Source organism: Oncorhynchus gorbuscha, linkage group LG06, assembly GCF_021184085.1.
Source record: "Oncorhynchus gorbuscha isolate QuinsamMale2020 ecotype Even-year linkage group LG06, OgorEven_v1.0, whole genome shotgun sequence".
Classification (NCBI taxonomy): Eukaryota; Metazoa; Chordata; class Actinopteri; order Salmoniformes; family Salmonidae; genus Oncorhynchus; species Oncorhynchus gorbuscha.
In genome coordinates this window covers 67,797,400-67,812,574 of record NC_060178.1, presented here as the reverse complement: position 1 = coordinate 67,812,574, position 15,175 = coordinate 67,797,400, and the positions used below count along the sequence as shown (strand labels likewise).

The 15,175-nt window shown below is 42.4% G+C and overlaps 1 protein-coding gene across 1 annotated transcript in view; it reads right to left on the bottom strand.

Moving 5' to 3' along the window:
* LOC124038258 (SH3 and PX domain-containing protein 2A-like) overlaps positions 1–15,175 on the bottom strand; it is a 97,949-nt gene extending 82,774 nt beyond the window's left edge. Inside the window, exons 1-2 of the mRNA XM_046353891.1 lie at positions 14,753–15,175; positions 10,403–10,483 (exon numbers count right to left, since the gene is read on the bottom strand). Coding sequence (XP_046209847.1) covers positions 10,403–10,483; positions 14,753–14,824 — 153 coding nt within the window. The 5' untranslated portion in view covers positions 14,825–15,175. The remainder of the gene's footprint in view (positions 1–10,402; positions 10,484–14,752) is intronic.

The following is a 15,175-nucleotide window of genomic DNA, read 5'->3' as shown; positions in this document are numbered from 1 at the left end:
AGAGACTTGGGCCAAGAAACACGAGCAATGGACATTAGAACAGTAGAAACCTGTCCTTTGGTCTGATGAGTCCAAATTTGAGATTTTTGGTTCCAACCGCCGTGTCTTTCTGAGATGCAGAGTAGGTGAACGGATTATCTCTGCATGTGTGGTTCCCACCATGAAGCATGGAGGAGGAGGTGTGATGGTGCTTTGCTGGTGACACTGTCTGTGATCTATTTAAAATTCAAGGCACAATTAACCAGCATGGCTACAACAGAATTCTGCAGCGATATGCCATCCCATCTGGTCTGCGCTTAGGGGGACTATCATTTATTTCTCAACAAAACAATGACCCACCAAACCTCCAGGTTCTGTAATGGCTATTTTACCAAGAAGGAGACTGATGGAGTGCTCCATCAGATGACCTGGCCTCCACAATCACCCAACCTCAACCCAATTGAGATGGTTTGTGATGAGTTGGACCACAGAGTGGAGGAAAAGCAGCCAACAAATGCTAAGCATATGTGGGAACTCCTTCAAGAGAGTTGGAAAAGCATTCCAGGTGAAGCTGGTTGAGAGAATGCCAAGAGTGTGCAAAGCTGTCATCAAGGCAAAGAGTGGCTACTTTGAATAATCTCAAATATAAAATATATTTTGATTTGTTTAACACTTTTTTGATTCCTACATGATTCCATATGTATTATTTAATAGTTTTGATCTCTTCACTATTATTCTACAATGTAGAAAATAGTACCAATAAAGCAAAATCCTTGAATGAGCAGGTGTGTCCAAACTTTTGACTGGTACTGTTTGTGTCTGTGTTCATAACCGCATCTGGAGTGTCATTGGCATGAATAGATGAATGCATTAATTGGTAAGTGTGCGAACATGGGCATGCCTAAGTGTCAAGTGTATATCTGCTTGCGTCCCGCTCACCGACTTTCGAGTTTCCTGGTCTAATAAATCATTGCAGTGTGCTAAAGTAAACCAATCCACATTGGAGTCCTACAGTAACAAGCCTGCTCAGCTCCAGATGTGGTCCTGCCCTGCCCTGCCCTGCCTTGTTCCAGATATGCTCTAGAGAGGGACTGATGCTGTGAACAGTAAGCCCAAAATCACATGCGTATCTAGGCCAGGGGACTGGGCCAAGGTCAAAGTGGCCAAAGGAACCAGGTCCATTAACAATCCCAGGCTAATATGGGCAGAGCCATTATATCTGGTTTGGTAGTTTGACAGGGTTAAAGAAAGAAAAATGTCCGTAACTGGTGATTTAATCAGATGCACAAAAATGCTAAATTTAGATCAGAGTTGGATCTTCATCAGGTCATGAGAGAGTTTCCAGCTAAGGTTTTTTTAAATTCTATTTCTCTACTGCTGTTGCTGAAACTTTAAATCTCTTTTGGACATTGGTATTTCCCTCTCCTTGGAAAATGGAATGCGCTCAATCTTATCCTTTGAGGTAGAGCTCTGCTACCTGACCAGAGACCGACATTATACATCGGGTTAGGGCGGGGAGAGAGATTACTTTACAGAAAATCTGAGTTTAGAGTGATGAAAAGGAGCTAACAGCTAACTGCTCTCTCATGTCTCGTCATTAATCAGCTCAAATGGAGCTGATGCTATGGATACCAAAAGACCCAGAGCCGCCATGAGCAGAATGCATGCAGAGCGAGCAGTGCGCAGGGAGCGTGTGACAGACAGAGAGGATCTAATGGATTTACTAATGAAGGAAGATATTTCTGATTTTGGGGCAGATCCGGGTACTAGGGCTGTGGCAGTCATGACATTTTGTGAGCCAGTGATTGTCAAGCAAATCACTGCTGGTCTCATGGTAATTGACTGTTAATTAACATAAATACATTTAGCATCTCCTGGCTTCCACTCATAGCTTACAAGCCACTGATGCAGACCTTTAAAGTAATAAATAAAGTAATAAATCAATTTAATATAGTCTAAACCATCACAATAAATCCATTATTTATTTTAGACTCGTCTAAAGAAATATCATATGAAGAAAATGTAGTCTATTTCAGAAGAAACAATGTCCTTATGTATAGCCATATCAGGGTCCAACATAAGTGACTAGGCATGTGCAGCACATCACTACTTCACAGGACGAGCATTTGAACATAAACTTCATTTTTATCAAAATGCGTTTTTTGGAAGAAAATATATCTGGAAAATGTGAACTTCCATGTGCCTTAATAACAAACTTGTTATCCATAAATACGAATAAAATTGTTAAATTACTAGTTGTGAGGGAGATATAAGACGCCAGTTTCAGTGATTTTTGCAATTCGTTCCAGAGCGATGTCATTGATGTATACAGAGAAAAGAGTTGGCCCGAGAATTGAACCCTGTGGCACCCCCATAGAGACTGCCAGTGGTCCGGACAACAGGCCCTCCGATTTGACACGCTGAACTCTGTCTGAGAAGTAGTTGGTGAGGCAGGCGAGGCAGTCATTTGAGAAACCAAGCCTGTTGAGTCTGCCGATAAGAATGCATTGATTGTAAGAGTTGAAGGCCTTGGCCAGGTCAATGAAGACGGCTGCAAAGTATTGTCTCTTATCGATGGCGGTTATGATATCATTTAGGACTTTGAGCGTGGCTGTAGGTGCACCCATGACCAGCTCGGAAACAAGATTGCATAGTGGAGAAGGTACGGTGGGATTCAAAATGGTCGGTGATCTGTCTCAAAAGAGACAGATGGTCATAGACCTTCATAAATCTGGTAATGGCTACAAGATGATCCTTGAAAACCTCACGGATAGAGGAAACAAATGCATTTTGCCCCCCAGGATAGTGAGGAGGATAGTGAGAGAAGCAACAAAATCCCCAAGAAATGCTGTGAAAGAATTGCAGGCCTTGGTGGTGTCTTGGGGTCACCAGGTTTCAAAAAGCACCATCAGACGCCACCTCCACATCCACAGGCTCTTTGGAAGGGTTGCCAGAAGAAAGCCCTTTCTGACCTCAAGACACAGATGCAAGCGCTTGGAGTTTGCCAACCGTCATTTAAATTATGACTGGAAGAAGGTGCTCTGGTCAGATGAGACCAAAATTGAATGTTTTGGTCAGATACAGCATCGGCATGTTTGGCGTCGAAACAGAGATGCATACAAGGAGAGTGACCTCATACCCACAGTGAAATATGGAGGGGGGTCAGTGATATTTTGGGTCTGTTTTAATTCCAGAGGTCCAGGGGCACTGGTTAAGATTGATGGCATAATGAATTATACCAAGTATCAGGCAATTTTGACTGACAATCTGGTTGCCTCTGCCAGAAGGCTGGGACTTGCCATAGACAATGACCAGAAACATACCTCAAGATCCATACAGAAATGGTTCTGTGACAACAAAATCAATGTTCTGCCATGGCCATCTCAGTCGCTGGACCTCAATCCAAACGAAAACCTGTGGGCTGAGTGGAAGAGGGCAGTTGATAAGCGCAAAGGATCTTGAAAGGATCTGCACAGAGGAATGGTCCAAAATCCCTCCAAATGTGTTCCTTAACCTTGTCAAACATTACAGGAAAAGACTCCATGCTGTTATCCTTGCCAGAGGTGGTTGCACTAAGTACTAAATGAGGAGTGCCAATAATTATGAAACCTTGATTTTGGGGATAGAATCTGTTAAGAAGCCTCTTGGACCTAGACTTGGCGCTCCGGTACCGCTTACCATGTGGTAGCAGAGAGAACAGTCTATGACTAGGGTGGCTGGAGTCTTTGACAATTTTTAGGGCCTTCCTCTGACACCGCCTGGTATAGAGGTCTTAGATAGCGGGAAACTTGGCCCCAGTAATGTACTGGGCCATTAGCACTACCCTCTGTAGTGCCTTGCAGTCAGAGGCCCGAGCAGTTGCCATACCAGGCAGTGATGCAACCAGTGCTCTCCATGGTGCAGCTGTAGAACCTTTTGAGGATCTGAGGACCCATGTCAAATCTTTTCAGTCTCCTGGGGGGGAGTAGGTTTTGTCGTGCCCGCTTCACGACTGTCATGGTGTGCTTGGATCATCTTAGTTTGTTGGTGATGTGGAAACCAAGGAACTTGAAGCTCTCAACCTGCTCCACTGCAGCCCCATCCATGAGAATGGAGGCATGCTCGGTCCTCTGTTTCCTGTAGTCCACAATCAACTCCTTTGTCTTGATCACGTTGAGGGAGAGGTTGTTGTCCTGGCACCACACAGCCAGGTCTCACGGCCACCTTCTCCATATATATAGGCTGTCTCGTAGTTGTCGGTGATCAGGCCTTCCACTGTTGTATCATCTGCAAGTTTAATGATGATGTTAAGAGTCCTGCCTTGCCGTGCAGTCATGAGTGAACAGAGAGTACAGGAGGGGACTGAGCATGCACCCCTGAGGGGCCCCTGTGTTGAGGATCTGAGTGGCGGATGTGTTGTTACCTACCCTTACCACCCGGGGGCGGCCCATCAGTACAGGATCCAGTTGCAGAGGGAAGTGTTTAGTCCCAGGGTCCTTAGCTTATTGATGAGCTTTGAGGGCACTATGGTGTTGAACACTGCGTTTTAGTCAATGAATAGCACAGGTGTTCATTTTGTCTAGGTGGGAAAGGACAGTGTGGAGTAAAATAGAGACTGTATCATCTGTGGATCTGTTGGGGCAATATGCAAATTGGAGTGGGTCTAGGGTTTCTGGGATGATGGTGTGGATGTGAGCCATGACCAGCCTTTCAAAGCACTTCATGGATACAGACGAGAGTGCTTCGAGTCACTGTGGGGACAACATCATCGATGCACTTATTGATGAAGCCAATGACAGATGTGGTGTACTCCTCAATGCCATTGGAGGAATCCTGGATCATATTCCAATCTGTGCTCGCAAGACAGTCCTGTAGCTTAGCATCTGATTCATTTGACCACTTTTTTATTGATCTAGTCACGGGTGCTTCCTGCTTTAATTTTTGCTTGTAAGCAGGAATCAGGAAGATGAATAATGGTCAGATTTGCCAAATGGAGGGCAAGGGAGAGCATTGTATGCATCTCTGTGTGTGGAGTATAGGTTGTCCAGAGTTCTTTTCCCTCTGGTTGCACATTTAACATGCTGATAGAAATTTGGTAAAACTGATTTAACTTTCCCTGCATTAAAGTCCCGGCTACTAGGAGCGCCGCCTCTTGGTGAGCGTTTTCTTGTTTACTTATGGTGGAATACAGCTCATTCAACGCTACTTGGTGCCAGCCTCTGAGTTGGGTGGCATGTAAACAGCTACAAAGAATACAGATTAAAACTCTTTCGCTCGGTAGTGTGGTCTACAGCTTATCATTAGAAACTCTACCCATCAGAGATGATTGCAATACATTCTGCTTTCTCTATGATTTGCTTGACCTTCACTTGCACTCTGTTGAACTCTACATCCAGCAAATGAGTAGATAAAGCATGTCTGGTTGTAGGGGTGTATGCTGGGCAAAGAAAAATTTACAATGACTGCTTACCGGGGAACAGTGAGTTAACTTCCTTGATCAGGGGCAGAACGACAGATTTTAACCTTGTCGGCTCAGGGATGCACAAAGTTTGCTGCTACAGTGTCTTTAGATGTTTTTGTCAGATGTTACTATGGAATACTGAAGTATAATTATAAGCATTTCATAAATGGCAAAGGCTTTTATTGACAATTACATGAAGTTGATGCAAAGAGTCAATATTTGCAGTGTTGACCCTTCTTTTTAAAGACCTCTGCAATCCGCCCTGGTATGCTGTCCATTAACTTCTGGGCCACATGACTGATGGCAGCCCATTATTGCATAATCAATGCTTGGGGTTTGTCAGAATTTGTGGGTTTTTGTTTGTCTACCCACCTCTTGAGGATTGACCACAAGTTCTCAATGGGATTATGTTCTGGGGAGTTTCCTGGCCATGGACCCAAAATATCAATCTTTTGTTCCCCAAGCTACTTAGTTATCACTTTTCCCTTAATGCAAGGTGCTCCATCATGCTGGAAAAGGCATTGTTTGTCACCAAACTGTTCCTGGATGGTTGGGAGAAGTTGCTCTCTGAGGATGTGTTGGTACCATTCTTTATTCATGGCTGTATTTTTAGGCAAATTTGTGAGTGAGCCCACTCCCTTGGCTGAGAAGCAACACCACACATGAATGGTCTCCAGATGCTTTACTGGTGGCATGACACAGGACTGATGGTAGTGCTCACCTTGTCTTCTCCGGACAAGCTTTTTTCCGGATGCCCCAAACAATCGGAAAGGGTATTCATCAGAGAAAATGACTTTACTCCAGTCCTCAGCCGTCCAATCCCTGTACCTTTTGCAGAATATCAGTCTGCCCCTGATGTTTTTCCTGGAGAGAAATGGCTCCTTTGCTGCCCTTCTTGACACCAGGCCATCCTCCAAATGTCTTCGCCTCACTGTGCGTGCAGATGCACTCACACCTGCCTGCTGCCATTCCTGGGTGTCTGGTTAGACTGTAGACTCACATTAAGCATCTCAAATCCAAAATTAAATCTAGAATCGGCTTCCTATATCGCAACAAAGCATCCTTCACTCATGCTGCCAAACATACCATCGTAAAACTGACCTCCTACCGATCCTCGACTTCGGTGATGTCATCTATAAAATAGCCTCCAACACTCTACTCAACAAACTGGATGCAGTCTATGACAGTGCAATCCGTTTTGTCACCAAAGCGCCATACACTACCCACCATTGCGACCTGTACGCTCTCGTTGGTTGGCCCTCGCTTCATACTCGTCGCCAAACCCACTGGCTACAGGTCATCTACAAGTCTCTGCTAGGTAAAGCCACGCCTTATCTCAGCTCACTGAACACCATAGCACCACCCACTTGTAGCACACGGTCCAGCAGGTATATCTCACTGGTCACCCCCAAAGCCAATTCCCCCTTTGGTCGTCTTTCCTTCCAGTTCTCTGCTGCCCATGACTGGAACTAATTTCAAAAATCTCTGAAGCTGGAGACTCACATCTCCCTCACTAGCTTTAAGCACCAGCTGTCAGAGCAGCTTACAGATCACTGCACCTGTACATAGCCCATATATCTACCTACCTCACCCCCATACTGGTGTCTATTTATTTATTTATTTTGCTCCTTTGCACCCCAGTATCTCTACCTGCACATTCATCTTCTGCCGATCTACCATTCCAGTGTTTAATTGCTATATTGTAATTACTTTGCCACCATGGCCTATTTATTTCCTTACCTCAATTGCACTCACTGAATACAGACTTTTTGTTTTCTTTTGTTCTACTGTATTATTGACTGTATGTTATGTTTATTCCATGTGTAACTCTGTAACTCTGAGATGATCTGATTCTGCTCCAATGCCTCAACCCAAAATAAGGCAACAATGGGACCTGTAGAGGAGTTTCCTTCCAAGTGGAGAGTGAAGGGAAAGCGGGCCAACTTGCATATGCCACAATCCCCCAGTGGAATGTCATGATCTCTGTGTTATGTCTTCTGTGATCCAAGGGTGTGGAGCGGGGAAGTTTATTTAGGGTAGAATCTCTGTTTGACTCAGGGTAATTTCTGCGTAGCTCAAAATGTGTGTATCAAACCATTTCCCTCAGCCACACAAATAAAATGATGTTGTAGGAATGCTCAGCATCATTTTACACCCAACAATATTAAAGCCTTTATTGAGCTAAATTTCAGGAACTGGTGAGAAATGTGATGACTTATGTGTTTTACACTCAGCAAAAGATGAGGGAAGAGTCAAGCTGATTTGAAAAATGGTTTCTAGTGATTTATGATTGCATTCCTGAGGAGCACTAAAGAGGTCTGATGTGTGCTAGAGAGTTTGGCAACATTAGGAGTAAGTGTACGTAAACCATCACCATACTTCATCTTAAATAAAAATCACTAGCTAAGCTAGTAAACACTGGCTAACAATACTACACAGCTAGCTGTCAGGAGCTACTGCATCTTGAAAACAGACAACAAACTATGACAGGCAATTTCATAAACACATGAACAAGTGTGGCTTCACGTTACAACTGTCTACACACCATCCACAAAGTATTGAGCTGAGATGTAATTATTTCTTAATAAAGTATATTATGATTCCTTGGCGAGCCAGAGAGTGCAAAGCAGGTTCCCTGCAAGCGTCTATCTGAACAGTGTGATTGAGCTTAAAGGGCAGAGAACAGAGATGAGCTTCAAATGAACTGTAGGTGTTTGTTGGCACCATGGCACAAACACTAACTCAAACAAACAGGGTTTGTTTCTACTTAGCAGAAAACAAGAATTGTAGAGTGATCAGATGAGCCACTAGAAGATTTCATAGAATAGAGAGGAATTAAGGAGTGGATCATGTACACTAACTATTGCTAGATTTCTACAACATTAGTAACCCTAAATAAGGACAATAACATCTCATAATATTACAACCGGCCGTGACCAGGAATCCCATAATCCCATAGCACAATTGGCCCAGCGTCGCCTGGGTTAGGGGAGGGTTTGGCTGCCCTTATCTCTCTCTTTCATCATCTTTGGTGGTCATTTCACTCCCCAGTGGCCTTCCCTCATTCCTGATCATGACTTCCCCTTCATTCCACCCAGTGCATGTTGGGATTGGGCATGCCGTCTCCTCAGCTGGATACTATACCCCCATGGAAGTTGCAAATATCACTGGCCTGGAAGAATGACTTCCAGGAGACTCAATCACTCCATCAGTGTTCAGTGTTTTCATCTACAGATCTATAAAGCACACCAGCAAGAGTAGCAGCTGCTATTGCGTCAGCTAATGGGGATCCTAATAAAATACGAAACACCAAGCCTGTGTGAATGTATCATTCCCAAATTGGGATACAATAGAATCAAGCTTTAATCTTAACTGGTTCCGGAAAAACACAAAACATTGTTCAGATGAGGATTTGGAGATGTTGGTGACGATAACTAACCCTGTTAGCTGTAATGTTATAATCATGGTTGTGAGTGACAAGTGGAGAATCCATTTTGTGGATCATCCAATGACTCTGCCCTTCTTGCTGTACCTGGTCTCACAATGATAACCTATACATCTGTATCATATACTTTCAGCCAGTGCATTCAATATGAGGACTAAACAACACCGTAACTGATTAATGGACCATACAGTATGACTATGTTCAAAGACCTATAAGGGACTTGTAAAAGGCAGTATCTCCACCCATTCCTTGTGTGGACAGCTGTTGACCGTTTCTCCTCACTGATTAGCAGAGACAGTGAGCCAGAGCCAGCAGCAGTGATCTCTGGACAAGACTAATATTTACAGACACAGAGACGGGGGAGAAGCGATGTTTCCATCAAACAGAGCAGGACAACAGAATTTTCCTGGCTATTACCAAGTGCCCCTGGAACAAAGGGTTTCCTCTGCGGCCTTCATCACGGTCATGAGACCTGTAATACAGTCTGGCTGGACATAACAAGGTTTTACTGGCCATAATGGGGTTGTCTGACCTATCTACCTCACTTTTGAGGCAGCAGCAGGTAGCCTAGTGGTTAGCGCGTTGGACTTGTAACCGAAAGGTTGCAAGATCAAATCCCTGAGCTGACAAGGTAAAAAATATGTTGTTCTGAAGGCAGTTAACCCACTGTTCCTAGGCTGTCATTGTAAATAAGAATTTGTTCTTAACTGACTTGCCCAGTAAAATATAAAAAGGATAAGAGCCTCTTCCAACTGTGAAATGCAATGTAATTAAAGTGTAATGAGAGAGTATCAGACAGGGTTTCACAGAGACTTGATGCCGATTTATGCACATACATCCACATTTTCTTCCTACCATTACAGAGACCGGAGAGCCCACCCTGTTCAGAGCTGTGGTGGGCTCTTTATGGGTTTCAATTGGAATGTTTGGGATCAGAAGCCCAAGAAGTTTCCCTCAAGGGCATTGATGTCCCTCCAACCGATTAAGGGGCAACTTCACCCCACAGCCAATCTCTCAGCCTGAGGTAATTCTTTCCTCTCTCACGACTAGTCTGCAGGACGTATGACACGTGTGCAATGGGATTTTCCCTACTTCAGTCAGGAACCAGTGGTCTTCAATGGGACCATTCAGTTGGGGCTTCCCCTGATTGAAACGTAATGTTGTGGGAAATACACTGAGAGCATTGAGGTTTGACTCCCCATTGAGCAGCAGATGGTCATCACAAAAACATGTATGTTGGTCTCATCTCATAGAGAACCTCATAGCAATGTTTTTTGCAACATATTGCAATATATCATAAGTATTATCATCCATTTAGAGGGCAGCAGGAAATACATTGAACCTCCATGGACAGGGTTGAAAAAAGGTGAGGAGGAAATGTATGCATGGTAAGGAAAATAGCTCTGTGAGATGCTATAGCATACAGATTCACAGTTTTTAATGCAAGTTCACCTTACTATAAGTTTAAGATGATTGAGTGCATGATCAAACAGATACTGGGGAATGGTTCTACATCATTGTTCTATGGTGAAACTTACCTGGAGATCAAAAAAAGTGCTGTATCTCCTGTAGATGACATGAGAGGTGGAGTCAGAGTATGTGACACTGATGAGGTACACCTACGGAAGAAAACACACAAGGAAGACTTATTAACAACAAAGTACCATTCATCAAAGACACATAATATCACTTAGTTTTGACTGTCCCCAAACTTACATAGAGCATTCCCTTCAGACTAAACTTCAAGAGGTCAGTAGAGGTCAAGTTAACTCATTAGGCCTGTCTGTCAGCACACACCTTATTTGAATCCTGTGTGGGGTCATAGAGGTGGTCAACAGGTTTTAACCATTTGCCACTTTATTCAGGGTTTGAAATTCAAACAACTCAAGGAAATAATCCAATATTTACACTTCATTGGCTCTTACTTTGATAGTAACTCCAGCTAGTTAGGTTACATTTCCGAGTATTTTACAATCTTGTTTTGTCAGACTCTAGTCTACAGCCATGGCATAGATTCCACAGGGGGCTGTTGGCTATAACTATATGGCTAGAGTGGGAGCTCTCCCTGGCACTCACTATGTGCCACAAACACTTGGGCACACCCTTTCTTCTTCTGCAGAAACATATGCTAATTGTTCTGCATTTGCATGCGAGTTTTGAGTGTTGTTACACATGGCTACAATCTGTAAAAATGTAAATGTCCTACATGAAATCAAGTCTTGATTTTACATCATAGTTCACTACAGAAACAATGTGCTGCAGGGTGGAACAAGTTCCTGTGCAGTTAATTGAGTGTTGACGGCATGACCAAATGCCTTGGATTATGGCTTTCGAAAACAGTGTCTTAAAGTAAATACAGTACCCTTTGAGCATGTCTACGAGAATGCATAGAGAGTACATTTTGAGCTGTGCAGTTCACAGTAATGTCAGTTCAGACTAGAGGTTGACCAATTAATCGAAATGGCCGATTAATTAGGGCCGATTTCAAGTTTTCATAACAATCGGAAATGTACCTTGTCAGCTCGGGGATTCAATCTTGCAACCTTACATGCTGACCAGACCGGACACGTCTGGTCCGCGCGCCAACGAGCGTCTGCGACACCAAGGGCTAAAATAGAACTCATTCCTATTTCTGATGCAGATCGCTCTGAAAGTCCTGCCTCTCCCCTCTCCTTATTGGTTTACAGAAGCAGGTACCCACGTGCCATCTCCTCATTGGTTATACCCACGAGGGTGACTGAAAGAAGAACTGTTTTGCCGGTAGTTGTGGTAATACAATTAGATGTGATCACCATATAAGTTAAACGATGAAAAAGCCTGGAAGGAGGAGAGATGACTCGAAACTATTTGTTTGGCCGTTTTATGTGTGGATTAATTGTCGGAGTAGAGGTCCTTGTGCATTTCAGGTAAAATAACAACTCAATGTTTATATCCCAGGACATATTAGCTAGCAACAGCAAGCTAGCTAAATAGGACAAATTAACGTTAGCTAGCAAGTGCAAGCTAACTAGCTAAATTGCCATACATGTTTAATGATTTTCGACCTGTCCAAAAATTAATGTAATTGGTTCAGTTTGTTTTGATATTTTAACCTGTGTGTCGTGATCGTGTTTGGTGTGGGGGGGCAGCATACATTTATGCACGACAGTGCACGATGGCACACGAGCGCAGCCGATTTGGGTTCCGTGTTACAGTTAACTAGTCCAACTCTCTAACCACCCGATTACATTGCACTCCACAAGGAGACTGCCTGTTACGCGAATGTAGTAAGAAGCCAAGGTAAGTTGCTAGCTAGCATTAAACTTATCTTATAAAAAACAATCAATCAATCATAATCACTAGTTAACTACACATGGTTGATGATATTACTAGTTTATCTAGCATGTCCTGCGTTTCATATAATCGATGCGGTGCATATTCGCGAAAAAGGACTGTCTTGCTCCAATGTGTACCTAACCATAAACATCAATGCCTTTCTTAAAATCAATACACAAGTATACATTTTTAAACCTGCATATTTAGTTAATATTGCCTGCTAACCTGGCTCGTTGCGAACTCTGTGAAGACTATTTCTTCCTAACAAAGATAGCCAACTTCGCCAAACGGGGGATGATTTAACAAAAGCGCATTTGTGAAAAAATCACAATCGTTGCACGACTGTACCTAACCATAAACATCAATGCCTTTCTTAAAATCAATACACAGAAGTATATATTTTTAAACCTGCATATTTAGCTAAAAGAAATCCAGGTTAGCAGGCAATATTAACCAGGTGAAATTGTGTCATTTCTCTTGCGTTCATTGCACGCAGAGTCAGTGTATATGCAACAGTTTGGGCCGCCTAATTTGCCAGAATTGTACTTAATTATGACATAACATTGAAGGTTGTGCAATGTAACAGGAATATTTAGACTTATGGATGCCACCCGTTAGATAAAATACGGAACGGTTCCGTATTTCACTGAAAGAATAAACGTCTTGTTTTCGAGATGATAGTTTCCGTATTCGACCATATTAATGACCTAAGGCTCGTATTTCTGGGTGTTATTATGTTCAAATTAAGTCTATGATTTGATAGAGCAGTCTGACTGAGCGATGGTAGGCAACAGCAGGCTCGTAAGCATTCATTCAAACAGCACTTTCGTGCGTTTTGCCAGCAGCTCGTCGCTGTGCTTCAAGCATTGAGCTGTTTATGACTTCAAGCCTATCAACTCCCGAGATTAGGCTGATGTAACCAACTTAAAACTTCTTACCTGGGAATATTGAAGACTCCTGTTAAAAGGAACCACCAGCTTTCATACGTTCTCACGTTCTCCGCGCAAGGAACTTAAATGTTAGCTTTTTTACATGGCACATATTGCACTTTTACTTTCTTCTCCAACACTTTGTTTTTGCATTATTTAAACCAAATTGAACATGTTTCAAGTGTTCATTCAGTATTGTTGTAATTGTCATTATTACAAATACATATATTTTTTAATCGGCCGATTAATCACTATCAGCTTTTTTTGGGTCCTCCAATAATCGATATCAGTGTTGAAAAATCATAATCGGTCGACCTCTAGTTCAGACACCTCATTTGTTCGTATGACATACATTTAGTATATTTATTATGGCAGTGTTTTGGGCCCAACATGGTACTGCTGAATGTACAATACAGATGTAGGATTTTAATTTGAGCCAGTTTGATACAGTAGGAAAATAATACTGCAGCAACAGAAAATGTGAATAATAGATACATTTTTCATAAGGTAAAATCAAGTCCGAAATTTCAAACTGGAAATTCCAAACTTCAGATGCCTTTTTAAACCTGAAATACACTACATGTTTTACATTACCTGCATTTCAGGAATGTTCTCCTGGAACAGGGTGATCAAATTAAGATCCTACATTTGTAAAAAATAAATAAAAATACGAATAAAAAATCACATTCCTTTAAAATAATAATGGGTTGCAAACTTGCAATAAAATCCAACATGGTATCTGACCATATCCACATCACTCTGCATGCAAGTCAGCATAATATCTGCATTCTCAAGACTTTGTCAAAGGTCAAATTCTACAAAATATTTCAATGATGGCTGGATATTAAGCAAAAACGCCTGCCATTAAAGCTAGGGTATGTGCATACTGTTATTACGTATTCTTAGTAGCTAAAAGCTAAAGGATATAGGACTTTATCCAAGGCAAGTGAAACAAAGGGTTGTCAATACTTGTCATTGTCCCATTTGATTCATATATAGTATAGATCACTTTGTCATTTTAACAACATTTCTTTTTGGACTTATCGCCAAGTTCAGCGGTAGTACTGTAGTTTCCAAGGGCTCTCCCAGTTCTTGTGTCCAGTGTCCCTCTCTTGCCCGTGCAAGGAAGTCACACTGGAACCTTGGACAGAAAAGACAACTGTTTGCTTCTTTCCTCTCTATAAAACAGGATAAACATTTTTCAGTGTCTTAGCTCATAGACAATGAGATTTGTTGTATGTTTTCCTCACTGGACTTCCCAGGCTAGCAGCATCTCCTAATGTGACACCCCAGGGGGAAGGATTTGCACTGGGCTTAGGGACCTCAGGGAGGACTGGTTACATTGATCCTCTCTCTGCTTAATTAATTAACTCTGCTTAATTAATCCTATTGGACCTGGTGGACTAATTTATTTTCCTCCATAGAGACTAGCATTGTTCCCACTTGTCCCAGTGCATTAAGTCTACAATATGGATAACTGAGGTTCTTACTTATTGACAGAAGAATGACCACAAAAGTATAATAAAAGAATAAACCTGTGCACGTATTGACAGTAATAGCTCAGACAAAACTTCAATGCATTGTTTATGATCATGAAGCACAAGCCAAGTGTCTGGCACTGGCAGAGACAAATAGAGTACTCACGTAATGTTTAGAGGGATTCCGCTTCTTCTGTACATCCATAACTTTCACTTCAAGGACCGTTCGGACTTGCATCTTGAACTTAAAAAGTTATCATACAATCCTGTAATCCAGCTGGCAGAAAATGAGCAATGTGGGGGCTCCTCTTATTGTCAAAAAATAAAGTTTCAGCAGGTCAAGCTATCAAAGCTCAAATCTTCCTATATAGACAATGTAGGCCAAAATAAACCTCCATGTTTGTCAAGTAAAATTTGACGTAGCAATGCACGTATTGGAGCGCTCAGATCCACTACATACATACAATCAATGCAAGTTGCCAGTTTCCAGTCGCCGGTTATTTTTGCTGAGCAAGAAAAACTGTGAACAACACACTGAACAGAGTGAGGATGGCGGATTCGCGAGCGCATAATGCAGAGCACTGCTCAA